Source organism: Macrosteles quadrilineatus, unplaced genomic scaffold (genome assembly GCF_028750875.1).
Source record: "Macrosteles quadrilineatus isolate MER2022 unplaced genomic scaffold, UCM_ALF_1.0 Scaffold_6__1_contigs__length_79288215, whole genome shotgun sequence".
Lineage (NCBI taxonomy): Eukaryota > Metazoa > Arthropoda > Insecta > Hemiptera > Cicadellidae > Macrosteles > Macrosteles quadrilineatus.
In genome coordinates this window covers 34039043-34065417 of record NW_026542599.1, presented here as the reverse complement: position 1 = coordinate 34065417, position 26375 = coordinate 34039043, and the positions used below count along the sequence as shown (strand labels likewise).

The following is a 26375-nucleotide window of genomic DNA, read 5'->3' as shown; positions in this document are numbered from 1 at the left end:
CCAAAAAGTACCTCATAACATGCCATAAAAGTGTGCCGAGTTTATTTTTTCTGGTATGGGTCGTTAAAAAAATAACGGAGGGTCTCCAGACTTTTTACTAATCCTGTATATACATAGAAGTAGAAGTCCAGACAGTCATTGTAGTGATTGTATTGTCCACAGCAAATTGTATAGAAGTAGATCAATTTAATGAGTCGTTCTTTTTCAACGAGTCTGGAGTAGTATGTAAGTTCACCTGTAGGAGCGCTGGTGTACCCGATACCGTTGTCGTCTGTCAGTCAACAAACAAAGCTTGATCGGGGAGCTTGTCGTCTGCTACGCTATGGCTCCCAATGTAAACCATATGTTTTCACTGTTAATATTCACTTTAGTGTCTGTCGCTTCTTTATATGGTTACAAAGTTGAGAAGTATGGATTACTGATGCCTGATGTGCATCCCAACATGGTAAGTAGTGCAAATTATTACTGACCTACTACATAATGTTGGTGTGCCCATTCATATGTGTTTTTAGATATAAGTTAAAATTTACCTAATTGTTGTCAAGAGAGTTTAGTTTTATTCACTGTAGCCCGTTATTGTTCTCATTTAGTAATACTTTGATTTGAAATTGGCAAATTAACTAGGATTTCGACATTTCAAGGTTTTTTGATTAATTTACAGTTAGCCTCTCAGACCAATTTGTATTCTGTAAGTTAGGCCTACTGCCTGTTAGTTATCTGATATTAAAACTTAGTGATTCAATAGTGGGTATTGGGTAAGTTATGAAATGAAATGTCTTTATTGCTTTTAAAATGGAAATAAAAATGCATTTCAATCCTCAAAGCAACTTAAAATATAAAATAAGTTATGGTAACCATTATAAAATGTATAATCTTTTACCTGGGCCTAACTTAATTGCTGTAGCAGGATAGTCATTGACTATAGCCTAGTCTAATCTAGACTTTAAATTTCATATCATTAAAAGTGTTTGGTGGGTCAGTTAGTATTGTTACGGACTTCGGGTCCAAGACTCAAGTGAAGACAATGTATGAACCGTGGTTATATTAACCACTGGGTAAGCAAAGGATCCTGGTACCTGCCATTACTTCTATCAGTAGGCCTTCAGTCCACCATAGTACTGTATCCTCTGACTCAAAGCATCAAAACATGTGGTCATGGGCATATTTCTTGTAGGGTACTTTGGCTGTAAATACTATCTTGGCCTCAAATTAGGCCTCAATATTGAATAAATGTCAAATTTGAAATTTAATAGTTTTTATATACCGAGGTTTACCACTGAGGTCTGTTATTTAGTAGGCCTATGTGTGTAGTTTAGTGTCGTGATGAAAAGTATCGTTCATAACTTTTTACAGAAAGTGATTTTCCTGCACTTGCTCAATTATTCCCGTCCTAGGCTTTGCCTCGTAACCTACATGAAAATAACTTTAACATCATTGTCTTTGCTTCGCACGTGAAATTTGGTATTAAAAAAACTTGAGCATGCGCCGGAAATTTCCACTTTTGGTTCTAGTAATGAAATTTAGGTTCTATTATGTTTCTTTGATATTAAACATAAAGGCCGGACCATAAGTTAGTTCTAGGTATCTGGCTGACGCATGCGTAATAACGAATTTGCATTTAATCATATGTTAGCCCAAGTTTTGACAGATGGAGAATTAACACAGCAAATTAATGCGCTTGCGTCAGCCAGACGCCTAGAACTGTGGTCCAGCATTTAACAATTTAGAAGTTAGTTTAGTAAACATTGTATAGCTTAGGTGTACTAATGTTTTATTACCTAGCATAAAAAACAATCTCGTGAACAAAAAGTCAAGACTAGATTGTTTGGTGTCTGAATTTTCTATTTTCATCATTAGTTAGTGGACTGTAATGTAACTTATTACTGCCTTAGAAATAGGTGCTTAATCTCCAGTGGAAGCGGTAAAACATAGTGCCCAAGTAGCCAGAGAAAGTCATTTAAAATTGTAGTTAAAGATAGGCTATTACTGTTTTTAATTGAATATATATTTTACTAGCAGAGTACCCGTCCTTCATACGGGATTGGCATACAAGTAAAATGCTTATTGCAGTTATACTCGCGCTTTGCATTTGCAATGGGAGAGGACACAGTTTAAGAAAATTTGGTTCTTTTAATTTACGGTAGGCCTATACTATAGTATTGACTGGGACGGATGGCGTTGTCCTGTAATCCAGCTACTAGGAGGTCACGAATTGTGGATATTTATAGGCATGCACTGTGGATGCAATACTCTGATGTGGTTTAACGTCCGCACGGGTGAGTACTATGACTATCCGCAGTACTATCCTGATAATTAGACCAATTTGTATATACCAAAGGCAAAAATGTGGTTCGGATTCCACTATAAACTGTAGGTCCCTTAGTCGCCATTAGCTGTATGGGCTATTAATTAACAGCTGTGTCTAAGGAATATGTCGGCCTTAGTCCCTAACAAGACTACAAGATCACGCCACTCATCCTAAACTCATCTCCATTCATACTTGGCTTAAAATACCTACTTTCTATGGTCGCCATTTCAAAGAAAAGTACTAAAAAAAGTATTAAAGTATTACTTATAGCACATCTACCATAGTCGTAATGTTCTACCACTGCACCTAAACAATAGAAAAAGTAAAGATCTCACAGCTTTTTGTTGCTGCTTGGTTCAAATTAACTGTTAATAGAAATGCAAAAAAAAAAAAAAAAATAGGTCTGCAACCTTTTGGTAAACCTTATAACTTTTTAATGCTATTGAATATCATAGAACCAACTTGTGTACCGATAGTTGAAACAGCTGACAACATTCTTTAATATCTTTTAAATATGATTAACTTACTCATAATTTACTAAACATGGGAATCACTAGAGCAACTGGGTCAGAGCCCGAAAGTATTTTTGAGATAAGAATATCTCTATATGTTAATTGGGAATTTGGGCTATCATCATACCAAATTTCATCCCAATCTGACCAGTAGTTAATGCGTAATTGAACTTCAAACCAACGTTCACATTTATGACATGATTACCGTTAATTGAGGGTTAAAACTATAATTGTTGACAAGTAAGTTGAATAATAAATTTGTAACACCCTTCTACGACGGCCCTGAAGAGACATTCAGTTTCTTGCTAACGGTACCCCCTTTTTTAGAGGGCAGTTGTATTATTTAACACATTTAAAAAAACTAGAGGTCGTCAAGTGGCCAAAGACTCGACCAAAAATATGTAATGCAGACTTCTCTATTTTCACCCTGCACTGTAAATAATTAAAAAATAATAAAACATGTGATTGGAATTTCCTCCATTTGTTTTGATTTTCTGTTTATATCTTGTTGTTATTTCATCACCAGCATAGCAACAAATAAGGCCCATGTTAGTTTCTTAAAATTTTAAATTCATTTTTTGTGCTTATTTTTGAGCCTACTTTAATTTGTAAAGGGATTCTGCACATCTACAGGAATATATCTTTCTAACAGTATGCATAGATTTTCCCTGTGATGTACACGAGCTGAGAAAAAAGATTTTAAGAAACATGCTTGCCTATTAAAATATAGAAGAAAGATACTAAAGTGTAGCCTACGATAAAAACACTAAATTGTAAGTGGAACAGTTGTTTAGTAGATATTATATTAAGAAATTGTAACTAGTTTTTAGGAAATGTGTTCCGTGGAAATATTTATTACAAAAGTGTTATCTTGATTGATTTCCTGTAGCACAGTTTAAGTATAGTAGTTTAGTTAAGTAGCCTATAGATTTATAAATACCATGAACAAATATTTATTATTTTTTTATCTATTATTAATTTTATTTTTATTATTTATAATGGTACTTTATATTCTTAGCTGTGGTTAAAATTCACGTAGTTTGTATTTATTTGTTTATTTGAAATTTATTTTTGGTCTTGAATAAATAAAACAAAATAATAAATAATAGTTACGAACTGGTATAACAAAAAAATATACAATAGGATAATTTTGAGATTTTTTAAAGTTAAAGTTCTGGCGCGCCTTCAATTCTAAAAACAAAGTGTTGGTTTTTTGGTACAGATAGCCATGAGCCAGTTACTGTAACAAATAATTTAGTGTGAAATTGATAATAAGCTTCTGCACTTTACCAATAAAATACCTAATCATCTTCCTCGAACGTTCAGCTAGAATGTTGGGAAACATTCTTATAACATTGTTACTTGGTAGGCCTAATGATAACATAATTACATATAATCACTAAGTACTCTGCAATCACTTGGGTATAAATCAGAATCGTTGATGAATTTACTTTCTGAAAATAATTCTTGTTATTTTGATCTTGGAATGCTTTTTGCTGCTGTTATTTATTAAACGATCTTTTCCACTTTATGTTGTTTTAGATTAACTTTTTGGAAGAATAAAAGCCTTTGCTTAGGAATAAAGAAGGAATGTATACACAACTAAGGTCCAGGCAGTTGACATCATACAAAAGTTCACTAAACAACTGTTTTGATATTTCGGAAAGAATTATTTCTTCAGATAGAAGTAGTAATGGTACACGAATGTGTTTTTTCAACACAAAGTCATCGGCACATCCTACTTCTTTCTAAAGAAGTCTCCTTGTTTGGGACATTTGATATAAACTGTGTTGTCAACTTGTTGTGAGCTGTCACCTGTCTGGAATTCTAACCTTATTTAATCTAGAGTAGTACGAGGGTTGTCGTGCACAAATTGCAATGTTTAATCGGGCCCAAAACTTGTTACCGACAATGTAGACACACGACCGAAAAAATAATCACACTTACTAGGTCCAGAAATCTTGCTTTTAAATGATGAAAAATCCTGTTTTATCCTGCATTATTTTTTTGTTCAATTCAGTGCAATGCCCATTTTTCAAGATTGTGTTTGTTTAGAACAGTTACTATAAGCAAATATAAATACTAAATTTACAGTACTTCTTTTATATTTTGTATACCATAAAGAGTGATTTAACTAGCCTAGTTCAATCAAGTTGCAGTTGTAAAAAAGCAGCCTATTTAAAATACAATTCCATAAACTGTCTAGCCTCTTGTTTTTGTACAATCTGAGTGTGGTTTTAAACATTCAACTGCAGGAACAGCTGTTAAATTACAATTCACATTTCAATTGTTATAAAAAAGGTGTCACCATAACCTGGATCTTTGAAAATGGACTCTAGAAAAAAATTAAACATGGAGGGGGGGGGCGAAGCCCTAAAGGAAATTAACTTTTAATTACCATTTGCAAGTGCGCTATATAAATAAGCTTTAAATTTTCACCTCAATTGTAAAAAGTCGGTTTAGTAGGACGGCTGGAAAAGGGATGTAACAAAGAAACTCCTTAATGTATTTAGTATATAGATTTCAGTATTTTATCCATGATTTAAGTTAACTATTTTTAACAGTTTGGTAAATTTAAATTAATTAGGCCTATTAACAACTTGCAAAATTATTACTAACAGTCAGTCGCAAAATTCATTCCATTTAGGCTAATTACTGTTTCTCTCTTGAATAGAGGGAGGAATATTTTTAACAGCTGCTTGGCAAATAAAATAAACAGTATCAGCAATCTGACACACTCTTTCTCCCATTAACTTGTCAACAACCTTTATCAAGGGTAAGCGGTGGAAGTAACTAGATAGTATTTTACAAGGAAAATCACAAAAGTTGCATTAACTTTTGTAGGTACATTTTTTACAGGAATGGGGGGTTGCACTTTTTTAGAATTATAAGGGCAATAGCTTACCAACTTTAATCAAAAGGGTATTTTAAAATCCGATTTTCTGTTATTTTATGGGAAAATGTCTATTAAAAATCAAAATTTCCAAAAATTAAAAAATGCTTGGAGATACCATTGATTAGTACATCCCGAATTTCATCACAATCGGACTACAGGTGTGGTCTGTAGCTCTGGGGAGACGGAAGTCATCCCATAATCCTACCCGGGTATTGTTGAAGCTAATCACCTGATTTATGGCCTTTCCTGGCAGTTGAGGGGTAGCAAGCGCTAGAGTGGGGGTAGAGCGAGATAGAAGATGGTGTTTGCTGCCCCCAGCGACACCGGACGTCTGACGTTCCCAGAAGGATAGGGTTGACATTGCAACAATTCGACTTAAGGAATTTGAATGGACTTCCGTTAACAAATAATGCAATGAAGGGAATCAGTGTTTAGTACTAGGAAAGGTAAAGGAAATATGAGTGATTAGCGTACAAGGATTTAATTTGCTATTTCTTAGATATTCCTTACGTGGGGTCACTCGGGTCACTTTGCAGGGAAGTAACTGCGAGAGTGTGATTGACCTCAATTGCAACCTATCAATTGTTTTGATTTTACGTGGTAGCCTCATAAGCGAACATCTTTAACACAAAAACTAAGGCAACGCTGGTGATACAACTATTGGTCATAGTTTATTTCGTTGAGTCGTAAATTAAGACTTATTGAAAGATTTGTTTATACAAAATAATAAAATCACAGTTTTGTACGATATTGAAAAAGTTTTATTCAAATCTTTACTGCAAACGTCACATTCCAAATACCAATTGTGTGACGAGAAAATACGTCACCTAACCAGTACTCCTAATGATGTTGATGAAAATCTATTTCTGGTCATTTATGATCCAGTAGTGACTTTGTTATAACAATTCTGTCGAACTATAGGGTGTTAAGTAACTCTCTACCAACCTTTTAGAATATAATTTCTGGGTTATCAGTATCACATTTAAAGCACCTGTAAATCAATGGTTACACACAGAGCCACCATTTTGTTTTTTTATATCCATGTTACTTAAAATTTTAAATTGTAAATAAATGTTAATGCTAGTATAATTACAATATATTACAATATATTACAATTGTAATATATTGCAAGAATATATTACAATTTATAAATGTAAAATTTAATATGGCAGCCATTTAAACATTTTTAACAGTAGTAACGTTAAACCAGTAAATCTTTGTAAATTCTGACACAAACGTAATGACACATCGACATAGAAAATCCAATTAAAAATGACCGAGATATGGCATTTTTGTGGTCTGTGTCTAAAAAGCTGTAATAGTGCGTGTGGTATAAGTACTTGTCTGAAACTATGTGACCAACAAACCAATATGATAGATTCATAAGAACTAAATATATACGCGACACAAAAACAGTCATACCAGTGTTATTTTTTATCAGGTTTACTATCTTTATATGTTATTGCGTTTGCCTTGAAGGTAATAAGGTATTTTTTGTGAAATATTAATTGTTTAGTATGAATATAACAAATTTGCCAATATTAATTGAAATATCAATTAACAACCATCATCAAGCAACAAGCCAACTATAAGTCTACTGTATTATTCTCCATACAAATAAAATAGCAATTTTAAATTTTAAAAATCGTCACTAATAACCCTACAAAAACACTTCAATATATATATTATATTAGTTGTTTTATAAGATTTACAAACGTAACCATTTAAACAAAAGTTTGTATTAAATAATAAAATGATCTGTTACCTTATTCAATATCCTTTGGTATTGTTGGATGACGACCGGTTTCGTGATGACAGTAACATCATCAGGTCAATCCTCGTAGAACTATTCGTTATGTAGACATAAAGTTTTACCGAACACAAAACAAAAACACATAATATATTTACAAAACAAAGCATTAACAGACAGAAACCATCGCGATGTGTGCAGCACGCTTACGTCACAGTCAAGCCGGCTCGAATGTGATGCACGCGTGCATCGCGATGGTTTCTGTCTGTAAATGCTTTGTACAATACTAGATGATGAGACTGTCATCACGAAACCGGTCGTCATCCAACAATACCAAAGGATATTGAACAAGGAAACAGTTTATTAGGCTATATTATTTGAATCTTCAATATCCAGTAGTAGGAGAATGATTTGATTTGAAGAATACCTAATATCTCAAACTTTGTTTCAAGTGCATATTTTAAATTTGTATCATCCAAGTTATGATTTATTTAGCAAAAGAATTCATACCTACGACTAGTTGTATCTGCATCTAGTTGTACCTCCCGTTCAATTTATGACCTTTTCAGATATATATATATACATATACAATTAAAATACGTTCATTAGTACGTTATATTATAACATCTTACAGGGAACCTTTATATGGACAAGCACAAAACTATAACTGAAATCATGGATTTTCGTTTGAAAATTTCAGTCAACTTTTTAAATTTAAATAAATAATTTAGAAAATATGTAAATAATCAAAACATTATTTTTGTCTGCTTAACAGCTTATATCAATAGGTTAGTATAAAATAAAATAATCTGGCAAGTTTGATCAAAACTTGACCAATATACTTAAACAAGTAAGCTACAACAGCTTACTCCATAAGAATAACGTTAACATTTTACATTCTATACGTTTTGAATTTTCTCCTTAACCAATAATAGTAAAAAAAAAAAACACTTGAATATACTTAATGATGTAAACCCTGTTTCCACTGTTTGATCATGTTGGTTCGTGAACACATTCAAGTTTATAGTTTATCCCGTCCTAAAAATTTTTAGACAAATTTCATCATAATCTGACAAATATTGTTAAAGTTATCACATTGACGGACATATAATATATAAGTATAAAAGAGGGTGTTGGTTTGTATGTGTGTTTACATAATATATATATTTGGCAGTGGTAAACTCAGACACATAGCCCCGCCGCAGCAAACCGAACTAAGCGAATTTAGATTTGCAAGATTGAATTTTCACTACAATATCTACTTAAGGGGGTTCCCTACCTCGAACTGTTTTCAATTTTCTGCAACCCTGGTGAGTTTATTTGGAACTACAAGACGACAAAATATTCCCTAGGATTGCTGTCTGCCGGTCCATTTAACATTATTGTGGTCCCTCCGCGAGACAGTAGTTTCGATAAAGGCCGCTAGAGTCCGTCAGAATCATAGCACTTATCGCCGTGCAAGGTTTTATGCGGTTTCATTTTGCACATACAAAAAATAATCTTTTCTTGAAACTAAAAGTGACTTGATATTTTTAGTTAAATTTCGCACTAATATTGCTTTATTAAAAATCGATAATTTCATAAAAAGATATTATTATTTAACTGTAAAGTTCACTAACTTTGACAAGTCGTTGCCCTTGATTGCGTAAGCATAGACATTTTTTAAAAAGCAAACTTAGTAGAACCACTCTTTATGTACAAAATGGTGTTTGGTTCACAATTTAAATGTTAAAACTAGAATCGCTATATGATACCGCGCGAAGCGGTTTTCTGACGTTTTTCGGCGGGGGTAGGGAACCCTCTTAAGAATGTGTCATATTTATTCCCTATTTAAATAACATTAGTTTACAAGTACTTAGGTTTGCTGCTACAGGGAAGGTAATAAAGTGTTTTATTTAGGTGAAATACTAATAGTTTAGTATGAATAAAATACTTATTTTTCAAATTTGACCATAATTTGTTCATAAACAATCTACAGTTTACTTAAAGCACAGAATGTAAGTACTGAGAGGTCTAAAAACACTATTGATACATTTAGGCTATTTACACAATATACTGTTAACTCACAATACGGTTAATAAATATCACCGCAAAGGTCCTCCACGACAGTTCTTTTTTTCCTTTTACAAAGGATATTAGGTACTATTTACCTACATAAATGGAGGCAAGTGGTTATTGATTTAGATTGAACACTACAATCATCAGGCCGCCTAATAGGCGAATGACGCCACTGAACACATAAAAAATTATAAACACCATTGGATCACAATGTAATAGGGTTGGGTTTTTTGATCAGTTCGATCCTTATTGCTGAATTTTTACCTCTTTCCTTCTCTTCAACCTACATCACTTTCACTCTCTCCACCTCGCACTAACTTCCCCTACATTGGCGTCTCACCCCCTCCACTGTCCTACGCTTATTCATCTTCAACCCCAACGCAGGGACGGGTAGCGCTGACAGATCAGCCGAGCGTCACAAATAGGATTATCGTATGGGCAGAAAGCCTACACCCGTAGCTCTGTACACATTCACACAGACAAGACATCACTTTGAAAAAAAACCTTTTTGGGTTTCGGGGGAACCAAAAACAAATACATCCACTCAAAACTCAAACTTGAAAATTTTGACAAAAACAATACTTTTTGGTATTGGGGATGAAAGTAAAAAGCTATACGTATTCAAAATTAAATATTAAAATATAATTTTTTATCTACAGAGCAAGAATACTATATTTTCAAAAATAGTAATGTTTATGCCGAACTGTCAAAGAGGAAGTGTCTTATCTTTGAGGAGGAGTACACACTAATTGAAGAGTGTTCATACAGCTGATGCAGTCCTGGTTATCTGCTTGTATCCATGGTTACACTGACGTTGTCACACTGCCACTTCATCCTCCACCCCTCCCCTCTTGTAGAGTAACTGCATCTGCTAGCTATTATGGTTACTAATTAATAACTCTGGGGATGTTTCAAAAATAACTTGTTCAGTATTAGGAATACGTGGGAGGTTTCTCAGAGATACAAGAGACAATAAGGCCTTTTTCAAGTTTGATTGATCTTAATTCTGTTAGTGGTGCTTCAACATATGTTTCATACTTGGAAGAATTACCTTGAAGACCCTAATAACATGTTTATTTTATTATTTTAAAATTAAGCTGTGAAAGGATAGTGTAATTTATGTCCTGTAGGTATTGGGATATTTGGGAAATTACTCTGTGTTTGCCTAGGAAGGTTTGTGTTTACCTTCACACTTAAATCTGAACTTGACTGCTTGGTCAAACATGCAGTACAATGCACTATCCCTATCTTCATATCCTTAGGGCTCTGCCCCGTGGGAAAAAGTTAAATGTTTTCCTTAAAGCAGAATTTAAACAAGCATAAATAAACGGTATCAGCAATGGTCAATCCTGAGAAAAGTCAGTTGGTTTTTGATAGTTTGAAACTGGACCCAGCTGTCCCTGACCATTGGGCATAAAATAAATGATCCTGACTTAACAGCTGATCTAGTCAGTAATAAAGCTACATACAGATCATCTCACAACATTTTACATTCATCCTTCACTCATATTTGAGTTAAAATACGCACCTAGGTGGCGTCCCCATTTCATAATGATACTGATAATAACTACCAGCTCAACCTTTGCTTTACTGGTCACGTTCTACACAAGGACCTGATGCTTATGTGAACGTGTAAGTCCAGCGCTGTAGGTTTAGTGTTCGATTGCAGTCTTCGTCAGGTTGGTTGCGTTACAACTCATGAGTCAGCTGTCTTCCACAGTGCTTGGTGGTAAAGGTCTCCTTACTTAAAACAAACGTTGGACGGCTCAAGTTGAAGTTGATAGGATGGGTACGGTATTTTCCTACTTTTCTCACTGTCCAAGTGTGTTTACCCAAAACTTGTAAAATTATTTTTATTTTTGGGTTCAAAGATGAGGGAAATACTTTATAAAGGTCAACCTCACTGAATACAACATCGACAGAGGTTAAAAGTTATGGTTTCTAGACTTTGATGTGTTATTTTTTGTTTCAGCCGGAGCTTTACCTGTGTACTCCTATCAGGATAAACTTCACCACAAACTACTACATTGGTAAGTCTTTTCAAGATTTTTTCATACTCAGGCTAGGCCTAGAGGTTGTGGAATTATTATTTAGATGAAATCCTTTGCGAATGGTGGGATTCGAACCCTGGACCTTGTTAACCGAAGTCACACGCTTTACCATTAGACTAGCTCGCTCCCCCTTTGAAGGTGTTAGTGATAGTCAATACTCAATTATGAGTTCATCTTGTTTACACTTTAGTCGAGTAAATATAGGCACTTGAGATAGAACAAATTCCAACAAATGGGTTTTCGACGGTTTTTGGTAGTAAGAGGTGTAGAAAGTACCAGGAAAAAAGTCTACCAAAATCGGACAACCGGAAGTCGGGTTTTTCCAAGATGGCCGCCGCGAGGCCCTCAAATCGACAAGATGACTGCAAATTCGTCGATTCATAGTTCCAGGATTGGCCGATTTCCACGAAAATTGGCAAACACATGTAGAACTATATTTCCAACCTTAAATATGAAAACTAGGCAGACAAAGTAACCCAAAGATGAATTTTCAGGGTATTATGTGCTAAAAAATAAGATTTTTTACCTCAAATATATGTTTTTCTAATATTTTGTACAAAGTTTGTTATAATTTCAAATTTATTTTTTCACCATTAGATTCAACACAAAAAACTTAACAATTTAGTATATTGAATCTTTGTTCTGCTTCATTTTGTTACAGAGATATTGAAAGTAATAACTTTAGTATGTTTTCTTGCCGACATAACTCAATGTTAATCTTATGGAGAATAAGCATAAATATTAATATTATTTTTCATTAAACCTATATAGATAAGACATTTTTTCTGCTACATACTATCTGTTTTAATATTTTTTTTACTAAAAATTCCTTTTTTGGCAGTTACCATTGCAGCAAACCTACGTATTCGGTTCCTTAGTTTTAATCATAAAGAGAATAAGCAAAAATCAATTTTTTTATTAGTCCGAGAAGTATAGAATATTACCTTAAAAAATTGCAAGAAAACGTTTTATGGTTTTATGTTGTGGTGTTGGGTATGCAGAGTAACATAGTAAAAATTGCCAAAAATCGGTCTACTGGAAAACCCCTAGAATCAAGATTTAATATGACGGATTTTCTCAACATTGGAAAAATAAAAAAAAAATCCACATGGGTTTTCATTGATATTGACTTCAAACCACCACCGATATTTATTGGGTGGTAATTTCTTCATTTCAATAGGGAACGTGTTTTCGGCCGTCATTTTGGATCCCCTAACGGATATAAATATTTTTTAAAATGTAATGACAGTGTCATTTCAATAGGGAACGTGTTTTTGGCCGTCATCTTGGATCGGCCATATTGGATATAAATATTTTTTTTATGTAATGGCAATGTTGTGACCCATTATTTTAAACTAGATTTTCACGCCAATTCCATTGCCAAAATAAGTTTTTAAATATCTTTTTTTGTTATAAAGATATATTCAAACAAAAATTCTCCTGCATACATTTCTTAGGGTAAGACCACTTACCATCTTTTTCGTATATTTACCGTCTTGTGAGTAACAGTATAAGCGTAAATATATGTTTTAAGTGTTATAAGACGTTTCTTTTATTTACTTTCCGTATTTCTTAAGGACGTTTCGTATTTTGAACATTTTTTAAGATTATTTTTTTTATATCTCCAGTACATATTAACGCTTGCAGTTCGTTCTAGCCTTAAACATTTAGTAATGTAAGGGCTTTCATTCGAGCTATTGATCATTAAAATCTGACGTGTCAGAGACTAGTTACTAACCCCAGCAAAATATTAAATTTCACTTTTTAGAAATACATTTTTATTAAAATATTTATATCTCGGGTTCTTAATACGCCACCAAGTTCTTTCTAGTTTCATATTACTCAGTAAATGTTTGGGTTAATTTTTTTAATCACTAAATAAAATGTGACAAATTTAATATGGGTCTGTCTTATTTAACAATAATTTTTTTTTTCGAGATTTGTCTTTAGTCTTTAGTTTTATAATCTTAAAATATTCATCAAAGTATTGACTTTTACTGTAGTTATGGATTATTTATTGGGAGTTATTAGAATTGGAGATATATGTACTTAACTAAAGACAAATTTCAAATGCAAATAATTTAATATTAAATTAAGGTGCATGACTCATTTTTTATTAATTAGTCAGATATTATTTAGTGACTAATAAAATAAAAAACCTAATTCTCTACTGAATAATTTGAGACCAGAAAGAACTTGGTGACGTATTAAGAACCCGAGATATAAAACATTTAATAAAAACTGATTTATAAAAAGTTAAATTTAATATTTTGTTGGGATTGGTATCTCGTCTCTAACTCGTCCAATTTTAATGATCAAAAGCTCAAATGAAAGCCCTTACATCATTAATTATTTAAGAATGAACTACTAACTGAAGATATAAGGAAAATAATCGTAAGAAAATTTCAAAGTACAAACGTTAAAAACAAAAAAAATGTATTTAAAAACGGATTTCGGCAATGGAATATGCGTGAAAATCTAGTATATATAGTAATAATGTGTCACAACAATGTCGTTACAACAACAAAAAATTATATCCAATAGGGTGGATCCAAAATGGCGGCCAAAATACGTTTCCCATCGAAATGTAGAAATGACCACCCAATAAATATCGATGTTGGTCCCAAGTAATATTTAGAAAATTGTGCGTAGAAAATGCTTATGGTATCTTTTTTTTCAAAATTTGTCCAATGTTGGGAAAGTCCGACTCTGCACACCCAAAACTACAACATATAACCATAAAACGTTTTCTTGCAATTTTTTAAGGTAATATTCTATACTTCTCGGACTAATAAAAAAATGGATTTTTGCTTATTTTCTTTATGATTAAAACTGAGGAACCGAATACGTAGGTTTGCTGCAATGGTAACTGCCAAAAAAGGAATTTTTAGTAAAAAAAAAATATTAAAACAGATAATATGAAGCAGAACAAAAAGTCTTATCTATATAGGTTTAATGAAAAATAATATTAATATTTATGCTTATTCTCCATAAGATTAACATTGAGCTATCTCGGCAAGAAAACATACTAAAGTTATTACTTTCAATATCTCTGTAACAAATTGAAGCAGAACAAAGATTCAATATACTAAATTGTTAGGTTTTTTGTGTTAAATCTAATGGTGAAAAAATAAATTTGAAATTATAACAAACTTTGTACAAAATATTAGAAAAACATATATTTGAGGTAAAAAATCTTATTTTTTAGCACATAATACCCTGAAAATTCATCTTTGGGTTACTTTGTCTGCCTAGTTTTCATATTTAAGGTTGGAAATATAGTTCTACATGTGTTTGCCAATTTTCGTGGAAATTGGCCAATCCTGAACTATGAATCGACGAATTTGTAGTCATCTTGTCAATTTGAGGGCCTCACGGCGGCCATCCTGGAAAAATCCGACTTCCGGTTGTCCGATTTTGGTAGACGTTTTTCCTGGTACTTTCTACACCTATTACTACCAAAAACCGTTGAAAAACCATTTGTTGGAATTTGTCTTAGAGGCTTTTTTGGTCTAAATCGACTCGTCTACTTACAATTCTTTTAAAGAAATCATCTGTAATGGAAATTTTCGCTACACTACTGTGAAATTACCTGCTTTCGTTACATGACCTGCAACAATTCATCATTACAACTGTTTCAATTTTCAATAACCAAAACTGTACAACTTAAGTTAATATTAACTTTAAATTGAAGGCATAACCTAAAAAATGCTATGAGTTTTGTAATGCTCCTAACTTAAACAATGAAATATCCAATGTCTGTTTTAATTAAGAAAATAATTTTGTAGTGTAGCGAAAAGTAACATTCTAAACACGAGTGAAAGTGGGTCTATACAAATTCTCAATCATTTAAAGTGCGAGATTGGTTTCAAATATGTAATGACTCACTTTCTACTCTTTATGAAATATACTATTCTCTACTCTTGTATAAATTAACTATACATGTAACCAGAAAAAATATTTTCCCTTTGTTACCATCTGATAAAATTAATGGTTTCAACAAACAAAAAGCTTTTCCTTCAAACTCTCTTGGGTTGAAGATACACATTGGATTTCTTGAAAACATAAAAAACAAAAAAAAAAACATTTCCCTGGTAAGAAAATATTCACTAAGTACTAAAACTACATTTAGAATTGAATTAATGTCAAACATACAACACCAATGTCATTTAAGCTGTACAAATAAGTGAAATGTCATTGAAATTTCATTTAATTAACAAAAGAACATTCATTCGAGATACAAATTGTCTTCTTCTAGTCACATCTGTTTGTAACTATGCAAACTCTCTTTGTCGTGTCGCAGTGCAAGATGCATAGACTATCTTGATAGTATATTGCCTAATATATTATTAGTAAAATATTTTTAATTGTTTTTTTATGTTTTTCACAATTTATTGTACGAAATTGACAATCAATTGACTTTTTCTTTATTTTCATTGAGATCCCTCTGTTAGCGAATTGGTTTCAATTCAACACTCTTGTTGATGAATGTTTGAACCTCTGAGAAAAATATATCAAATTAATTGTAAAAACTATATGGCTTGAGTTGAAGAACATTCTACTGTTGATTTTGTATAGTTTAGAGGACATTCCATCTAATTGGACCAGGGGCCCATTTCATAATAAACTACAAGTTACAAGTTACAACTTGTAACTTGTAATTTTCATTAGATTTGCATTGGGCAATCAGCTGATTTACTAATAATATTAGTTTGTACTTTATTATGAAATGGGCCCCAGATGTAACAAAATGACATGCTTTGTTGAATGACCGTTTACAAAGTTTTATTATTATTTTCATTTGAGATGGGGACTCAAGTGCTTTTGTAGGTGCATATGTGCATATCTACCCAACTAGTGTATGAGTGAAAGTATGCCAATACTTCCTTAGTTTGTATTACTTTGATTATTTATTTGTTATGACAGTGGCTACAGCTTACAATACAATAAGTTATCCTTCCAGTTTGGCCTTGTGTTCAGACATCAGTGAATTACACAATAACAGCACACTGTCAGTGGCTCAACGTAACTATGTTCATTTCCATTCAAAACGGCCACAACTTAAACATGTCTAGATCTATTCATAGTCAAATATTTTACTGACTGCTTCTAATTGGTAGTTGAGTGGTTATAGGGCTCACCTAGTAACCAAAAGGTCGTCGGTTCTATCCTGAGAAAGGTGTGTAGCTTTTTGATGGTTCAAAACTAGACCCAATTGTGCTTGGGCTTAATGGTCCCAGCTTATGACTCAGTCGGACTTAGTCAGTAACAATGCTACTCAAGACATCTCACTTATCCTTCACTCATTTTGGGTTAAAATACACACCTTGGTGACGTCCCCATCTCAACTGAAAAATTGATTGAATTGATGATAAAATCCTAACCATTGAAGGAATTGGTGTAAGATTATTTTACCTTTCAGTGGGATTTGAGCCCAACGCCACGATGCAGACGGCTCATCACATGCTGCTCTATGGCTGTACAAAGCCTGGGAGTATGAAGGAGGTCTGGAATTGTGGAGAAATGGCTAGTAGTAGTGAGAACAGTGCTTGGGAGACTGCCTCGGTGTGTGCCTCAGGGTCCACGGTAAGCCAATCAAACAATCTTTATTCACATATACATTCAGTACAGTGATGCTTCAAGACTTAAAACGTTCGCTACCAATCGCCACATATTTGCGACGCTGAGGTCATTGCCACGGCCCGAGGTATACATTTTAATATTACACATAGACCGGGTGTCACATGAAAAGTAAACACAGACCACGAGCCAGTGATGCAGCAAAGTAAAAAACAGTTTTTCCAACTATTATGACGTCACTAATCATCATATCGCAGACCAAGCGAAACACATATGCGACAGACATCCCAGTAGACCACTGCAGAGAATTCAGGGCATTCAAATAGACCGTTACAAAGATATAAACTTTTTAAAAACATTGGGACACCGACGCAAATATGCGAGGTTAGTCTATTTTAAAGTGACCAACTATCACATATATGCGACGGCAGTCTTATGGGTAGAAACCGTCCGTCACATTTGTGTGTCGCTTGTCCATATGAATAAAAAATTTTGTACTATTGCGGTAGCGAACTTGTTAACCTAGTTGTTACATGTCCTGGGAGTCACAATATGAAGAGTAGGTGAAAATTAGATGCAGAATGTATAAGGAAAGCATTGGCAACTGTTGAATATCTCCACCAAACACCTTGCTAACGACATAATTTGTGAGATTGAGATTTTTAAAGAACAATGATGCAAATTTAATTTTGTGGGATATTAGGCTTATAAAAATACATAGGTTTGTAGCACTTACAAGCGGATGAATCCGCGGAAAACTGGCTGTGTTGGCATTGGTACAGGAAAATCATTCCTCCATTTAAGAAACTCTGTTGAGTATATCGTTTGGTAAAGGTAAACGCAAAGTTAAAAAAGAATCTGTTTGGCCAGACATTTTTTCACAAAGTAAATTAGGTTGTCAAAAAAGTGTGAAATGATATTTTTACCTGTGATATTTAAAGTTTGTCAAACAATAGTACGGATATGTAAAAGTACTGAAGTACATTATTTCCTTTGAACTGTTTTACATATAACTAATATTTAGGTAATTACCTCGTCTCAAAGTTCAAGCAATCTTATCCTAAAATAAAGCTTTTAGTTTAATCTTTAGCTCATAGCGGTGGGATAGCATGTTGTGAAACCTTGGTATTTACTATTTAGTTGCCTAGATGAACCTGTTTGTCAGTTTGTAAACTGAGCCAAGGCAATAGATGAGTTTTATCTCACTCCGTTAGTCACGTACTATCAACCTGTCAAACATTACATGGCTTTGAGAATATGGGCACAGTAATTAATACAGTTTATGAAATGAGGATTTGTCATCACTCCATACAGAAAGTAGCTAATTTCAATAACAGCTGATATCAAAGAAAATAATTATTTCCCAAGCTCTTACTTAGGGCAAAGGAGACCAATTCCCATCATTTTCCCATGCTCTCAACCAGTTCTCCATTTGCCCACTACATGCTCCGATATTTATTTTCCTGATTTAAAACAGTTGTTTTTACTGTTCAACAATCTTAATGTAAACAGATATAGGTATAAGCATAGAAAATAAGAATTAAATATAGACTGTCGGCCGTGCTGCGCGGTTCATGGTTACCATAGGTTCTGGCGCACACCGCTGGGAGTGCTGTGTAGTTTTGTAGCGCTAACGCCATAAATACATGGCACTCCCAGCAGTGTGCGCCAGAACCTATGGTAACCGCAGCACGGCTGACGGTCTATATTTAATTCTTTTTGTCTATGGTATAAGCTAGTTGTGCTCTCTTACTCTTTCTACTCTTGCTCTCTTAATTTTGGCATTGTTATGTAGATTTAAGCTATGCTATAACCCATTTGCTTTTATATTTACAGTAGGTATTTAAAAAATTTTAATTTAGAATTATAACTATTTTAATCTCACTGAGATCTCTTAGTCTATGTCAGTACACTTTTGATTTATGATAAAAAGTATAATTAAATGTATTTCAGTTTAGGTAAAAGTAATTTTTATTTTATTCTTTAGTGTTTATGATTTGACAATGAACTTGACTATTTCACCAGCCATGCTGGATTTGTGAAACGTTTTGTAACAATTTCATTAGCCTAGTAAAGTATTGTTCAAAGCTTATACCAAAATTGATATTCTGGAACTTGCTCCTATATTCCACCTTGCTCTGACATACTCTGCTTTGCATCACTAGTAAATATACTAGGCCTATTATGATTGACTGCTTTAAAAGAAATCAATTAAACATTTTACCATGATTTCTTTAATTTACATATTATGATTTTCAGAATACTTACAAAAATTGATCGTAAATTGCAATAATGTTTCCTTGTGCTCTATCTAGTTTTATAACTTGACTAAGCTATGCTTAATTATTGAGCTTTTTAAAAAATGATTCTGCATAAAGAAACTGGTTTTTTTACTAAGGCTTATCAAATGGTGTGACAGCAACACAAAGTTAAATCCTTTGTAAACAATATGGTAAATAACTCTAGAAAATTGTCCATCAATTTAAAGTTTTAATTTTTTATTACTTCTATTATTGTTGTTGTGCTTATTTAGCTTCGTTGCAAAAAAAAATTCTTGTGCAATCTTTTAGGAAATCTGCCTTAGAAAATGTTCAGTATTTTTTGTTTATCTTGTCTAATTAATCATATCCAAGGCCAAATGTTTTAGTTGAACAAAGTTTTGCCGTTGTACTATCAGCCTAAAAACACATTTGTCTGTAGACCTTGAAAACTGAAAATAAAAATAAAACAACAGCTTGATGATAGTGTTAAATTTGATTTGTTTACCACATTTAATTAGTATCTTAGCTATTAGCTGGTTCTCCGATTTCTCTCCAACATGTTTGATTGGTCTTTTACAAACTCTTTATATATATTTAACAAATTTAGTGGGGAAATTGAAATCTAATAACATTTAACTGTAAGTTAATTGTAATTTCTTTTCACCAGATTCTTTACGCTTGGGCAAAAGATGCCCCGAAACTGGAGCTTCCCCCCGAAGTAGGCTTCAAGGTCGGAGGTCATTCTGCCATTCAGTATCTAGTGTTGCAAGTGCACTACGCCACGGTGGACAAGTTCAAAGGTACTTCTCATTCTCATAAGACTATCAGCATTTGGCTATTTTGAGCTAATACTGAAATACTGCAAAAATAAATATAGTTGGTTGGTCTTACCAAAAATCCTTGACCTGGGTTAAGTTGCGGACCGCAACAGGTCGTTTTTCCTAAACAGTCTTACGAGTATTTCCTATTTGTAGCTTCTCCTTTACCCTAACTAAGCACTCTTTTAACACAACCAGAATGATTGTAACTACTGTGAAACTTTTTTTAACGACAAAATCAGTTTATATGTTTGTATCCCTGTTTTCTTTACTTTGTTGCCGATCAGCTGATATGCATTGTTGCATATCTACGACGTTTGGTGTTATTGGGAATTTATTGCAAATAAGGCTCAACGGAGTGTTTTTGGAAGCTCAAATAGAGTATGTAATGTCGGTCTACGTTTTTTGGGTGTCTTCAGATCTGATTTCCTCAATGTTTTTACAGTTCTATTTATAGTTGATTTTTTAATTACTGGAATCACACATGGGCTTATTCCAAACCTATCTTGGCATAAAACCAATGATTTAATTTTTTTCGTTCAGTACCACTCTTTGAGCTTGCAAAACCCCATGCTGAGTCTTAATCACAATAAATTCCCAATCTCTTGAAAACTGATAGATAACTATGCAACAATGCATATTCGCTGACTGGCAATAAAGTAAATAAAACAGGGATAGCAGGATATGAGCTTGTTTTTTCGTTTAAAGTGTCATACATAATATCACCAAATTGTACAAAGTTATCCTTGTATTTCAATTTTTAGAAATTTTTGGAATTTTCCAAGTGGCACTTGTTTTTTGAGTAGAAACGTAAGAGGTTTTTAAACTTGTCTGACCTCATAGACAAAGTAACAAGAGGATATTTTTGTGAATATAATTTAAAAGAGCACAGTTTGATGTATATGTTGCCAAGTGTTCATCCTTTTTTGTTAATAAACAAATTTATTATTAGCTGGAAGTCCATTTGCCCAGGGGGTACACTTGCCCCACTTGACCTTATATTTTTACTGTATACTGAGTAGAGTTAGATGACTTAGTAGCAAGACCAAATTGTAATTGTGTAATGCAGATCAAGAAGATATTTTGTAACAAAACACTTTTCAATTGAAGTGATATCACAAAAGGGTTAAATGTTTACTACGTTATAAACAATGAACGGCAGGTGGCCACTTTCTTTTCTCTTCAACTAACTACAGCACCACAACAGCACCAATTCTAAAAAGGTAAATGACAATGCTCCACCAATTGAGTTATTTAATTTTTCATATTCAACTGACTGATGTTTCAAAAACTGTCTCAATCTACTTTGTTGGGCCTAAGCTTAGGGCCTAGCTCCAATACTAGCTCCTGTTAGTAAGTATTGTTGTCTCATGATTCTATGTTTTTACATGCTTACATGAAGGCATAGGTCATCATCACCATTACGACTTGCCATCTCCAAACTCAATTTACGGTACAACAAATATTTAGTTTGTAGGTTGATATAAAAAAAAAAAACACAAAAAGCAGCATCATGTTTTAAAACTAGATAAGATGTAGTATTCAGCTTATTAAGGATTAGTAAATCCGTCCTTAAAGTTCTTGAGATTACCATAGAAAATGGTTTGTTTGAAATGTATTATAAAAAAAAATTACTATCTAAACAAGATTATCGATTTTGAAACTTAAATGTTGTTAGTTTTTATTGTGATGTAGTCTACGTATATTCTATTGACAAGGATCTTAAACTAAGATTAAGCTTTCAAACTCCTTGTATACTGGTTTGGTATGTATTGAATTTATGATTGAACAATTGAAACTTGTTTGTATTTTGTTAAAACATATCTTGTATGCCTATATGTACAATTTTTAATTATGGACACAATATATGTATATTAGCTCCATAACTCGGGTAAAAATCATCCGATTTTGATTAAATTTTGTGCAATTAGTAAACCTAAATTTAGACTAAAATGAGGTAATAGCATTCACCCTATTTTAGTCTAAATAGCAGTTTCGGGGCTACAACAATGGATTTTAAAACCTTAATTTATTGTCATGAGTTCGGAAACTAGGATCGGATTATGGGAAATAGGGTTTTATGGGTTAAAACTTTTGTTTTCCATTTAATATCTACAAAGCATTAAGTTTTGCAATATTTCTCTAAAAAAATATTTTAGTACATTGATGCATTGTTGTACGCGTAATGGCTATGTTGAAAATTTAAAAAAACCTAAATTGTAACATTTTAATACCTTTATGTTTTTCTAATGGGGATTATATAAACTGATTTAGTTTATTTGTCTAGAGATATATTTTGATCAAATTTGGCTGAGTTGTATTTGATACTAAGCTATTAACATTTCAATAGTAAAAAAACTTGATAACCTTCTCTGTAGCAGATAAGTTAACCTGTATAGATCTTAGAATTTAATCTGTATAGATAAGTACTGTACTCATTAACAATTATATCTGATAGTTTTAGGGGAATATTTTACTGAAAATCCAACCAGGTAAATGGAAATTTACTCAGTCTTCAGGTTTAGTGCAGATGGTGGTGTTAATACTCTATAGGAGTATTCCAATGTTGATAGTCATACAGCAGAATCTCAACAATTGGTCTCTCAGAGAAATTATTAAATAAGACTTGCAATAAAGTTTGACTTCTTATAGAAGTTTACAATAACTTGTGATTAAAGGTAATATAAATTGTAGGGTGTTGAAAATGACACTATTGTTATCAAGGTTCCACATTGTAGTTGGTTTGTTTAACACAATGTTTAAGTAATTTGAAAATAAACACCTTTTTATTCATATTCTAGGAGGGCAAATGCAAATGCACAAAAAACATGGTCATCATAATGAAATGTCAACCAACTCTATACCTGGTACTGTATTTACTTCTTGTATTATGCAAAATCTGCATGTTCTAGCCTGTTTTCAAAGCATGTTGGAAAGCATTTTAAGTTCTGCATGAGAAGGTCAACATTATTTCGTTCTCCCAAGGTTTTTAATCATATTAATATTATTCTCACGAAACATCATATTGTATTTGTAAAGTAGAATTAGTACAAATTTTTACAATGTATTGCAATGATTGATTTTTAAACACACCCATTTAATTTTTAACAAGCATGAAGTAGTTTGGATTAGGGTATTAGAAATTTGTATAGTTAAATGTTATTTTTACAAGATCCATGATGAACGCAAGTCCTGTGTATTGTTTTTGTTTTGTCTAATCAGTTATTCCTCATTCTTAACGGAATGTTAGATTGAGGTTAGAAAGATCATGCATGTGTTGTGGTTCATATTTGACTTGGTTAAAAATAAGTTTTTGACATCAGCACAATCTATCATTGTCTGACTTCAGCTGTTTCCATTTTGATAAAAAAAACCTGGCGACAACTCATGTAGGTACATGGGAATGGGACATATAATTCTATCAATATTCAATGCTAATACTAACAACGTAATACTAACAAACACTGTCTAAAATTGCATACATAATATGTAACTTGGCCAACTTGGGCTGTACTTAGAATACTTAAGTGTTTTACTCCGTTCACAAAATTTTTGCGGTTTAAGGGGAAGGTTTCCTGAGATCCACGATCGCTTTTTTTATCTCAATGTATACATCAGCTGCAGCTTTCAGCTGTTGTTTCAAAGTAATATAGAGGTGGAGGGGATGAAATCACTTACCCTCAAACCGCCTCAATTTTGTGAACACAGTATAGTGACAGTGGAAGTCACAACTTAATTGCGTTGTTATGAGTTTGTTACATCTTCTTATAGTTGACTTAAGAAACAGGTTATGGTACTAATTGATTTGTATCACATTTAGCACCTAAACAAATATATTTTTCACAGATGGTAGCACTGATGATTCTGGAGTGTTTCTCTACTACACTGAGCGACCGTAAGTAATCTCCGTATTTTAAACTTTGATCAATTACTTTACAAAATTGATTGCAATTTCAATAGTGTTTCTCTTGATGTATGAGGCTGTTATTGTGTGGAACTAATCTAAAAGTCTGGATTGAGTCCTACAGATTTGTTTTAGCCCTGTATATATAATACATATTGGTAGTTTGGAGTAAATTCAATCTAGAAACTCTTAACCTTGTGATATGTTAGCCATCATGAGTAATGTAGCAAACACTTCTCTTACAACTATTTAATAAATAAAATAATTAGAGAATACAACTTCTAACCTGGAGGATAGGATTCTAGTGGATTGATAGCATCAATAGTGTTTAAAATTTATGCTAATAGATGAGTGAACGAAGTGAACGAATCTATGTATCGTGTATAGCGGAGTCGGAGAAAAGTTGTCCGCTAGAGTATGTGTGTGTGTGTGTTCGCACCTAAAACTCAAGAACCGTTGCACTTATAGCGTTCAAATTTTGCACAAATAGTTATGACACCAGTGTAAAGACACCATTAAAATTCTAGACGATTCCGCTCAGTAGTAATTATAAAATACTTAAAAAACATTTTTAAATTTGTCCCATAAGAATAACATTAGGAGCTACCTTCTTCTTCTTTTTATTTGTTTACGTTTTGCGACCAACAATTTTGTTGTCTACTTAAGACAGAGAGAACGACTTTTACTCTAAGCTCTTTCATTCATGGAGTAAACAGTTTGGCGTCTATGAATATATATCATTATAATTTCAAAGCTTTCAGAATAATGTTATTTAAGCTAATTAAATCTCACAACTTCCATAATAATAAATTGAACCATATTGAACTTAACTATATTAGTCGGCAGTTATATACCGTTTATGCTCAGTATTAAAATTTCGCATTTTAATTAAAAGTATATAGGTATGTATGTATTTAGAACAAAGCAGCTTTTTACATTATTCAATTTAATGTTGGCATTGAATATTAAATATTCAAAAATGTTGGTATATTTTTATACTAAAATGCTATGCGAAGGGGGGGGGGGACAGGTCCCCGACGTAGAGAGTAGTAAAGAAAGCGGAAAGGTGAGCAGTGAAAAGAAAGGAGTACGGAAACCCTTTATGACTGTTAAATTAACGTATCTGTAATACTTAAATGCTATGGAAAGATAGGGAAACAGGTCTACGATGTAGGAAGTAGTGAAGGAAATAGTGAAGGAAGTAGTCAAGGCGAGCGCTGCGGAGTGTGGGGGGCCTTTATGACAGTTAGAATAATGTATCTGCAATTCTAAAAATGCTATGGGAAGGGAGAGAAATAGGTCCACGATGTAGGAAGTGGTGAAGGAAGTAGTCAAAGTGAGCAGTCCGGAGTGTGGGAAGCCTTTGTGACAATTAGAATAATGTATCTGCAATTCTAAAAATGCTATGGGAAGGGAGGGAAACAGGTTCACGACACTTAGGAAGTAGTGAAGGAAGTAGTCAAGGCGAGCATTCCGGAGTGTGGGAACCCTTTGTGGCAGTTAGATTAATGTATCTACCATAATAAAATGCTATAGGAAGGGAGGGAAACAGGTCCATGACGTAGGAAGCGGTGATGGAAGTAGTCAAGGCGAGCAGTCCGGAGTGTAGAAAGCCTTTGTGGCAGTTAGATTAATATAACTGCAATTCTAAATTCCAATAGGAAGGGAAGGAAACAGGTCCACGACGTCGGAAGCGGTGATGGAAGTAGTCAAGGCGAGCAGTCCGGAGTGTAGAAACCCTTTGTGACAGTTAGATTAATATACCTGCAATACTAAAGTGCTATAGGAAGGGAGGGAAACAGGTCCACGACGTAGGAAGTGGTAATGGAAGTAGTCGAGGCGAGCATTCTGGAGTGTAGAAACCCTTTGTGGCAGTAAGATTAGTGTAACTGCAATTCTAAAATGCTATGGGAAGAAAGGGAAACAGGTCCATGACGTAGGAAGCGGTGATGGAAGTAGTCAATGCGAGCAGTCCGGAGTGTAGAAACCCTTTGTGATAGTTAGATTAATATACCTGCAATACTAAAATGCTATAGGAAGGGAGGGAAACAGGTCCACGACGTTGGAAGTGGTAATGGAAGTAGTCGAGGTGAGCATTCTGGAGTGTAGAAACCCTTTGTGACAGTTAGATTAGTGTAACTGCAATTCGAAAATGCTATGGGAAGGGAGGGAAACAGGTCCACGACGAAGGAAGCGGTGATGGAAGTAGTCAAGGCGAGCAGTCCGGAGAGTAGAAA

General features: G+C 33.4%; 2 protein-coding genes across 4 annotated transcripts in view; one reads left to right on the top strand and one right to left on the bottom strand.

The window, feature by feature from the left end:
* LOC128996423 (coiled-coil domain-containing protein 124) overlaps window positions 1-26375 on the bottom strand; it is a 463618-nt gene that overhangs the window by 162887 nt on the left and 274356 nt on the right. The gene's annotated exons all lie outside the window — the stretch shown is intronic.
* The window catches only part of LOC128996417 (peptidylglycine alpha-hydroxylating monooxygenase-like), a 39334-nt gene continuing 13245 nt past the window's right edge, over window positions 287-26375 (top strand). The window contains exons 1-7 of one of the 3 annotated variants that reach the window (XM_054421736.1): window positions 287-445; window positions 11497-11554; window positions 16998-17161; window positions 20084-20216; window positions 21637-21687; window positions 23036-23101; window positions 24081-24129. In XM_054421736.1, the coding sequence (XP_054277711.1) occupies window positions 323-445; window positions 11497-11554; window positions 16998-17161; window positions 20084-20216; window positions 21637-21687; window positions 23036-23101; window positions 24081-24129 (644 nt within the window). In that variant the 5' untranslated portion in view covers window positions 287-322. The remainder of the gene's footprint in view (window positions 446-11496; window positions 11555-16997; window positions 17162-20083; window positions 20217-21636; window positions 21688-23035; window positions 23102-24080; window positions 24130-26375) is intronic. The other 2 variants (XM_054421737.1, XM_054421738.1) reach the window with 2 other exon arrangements.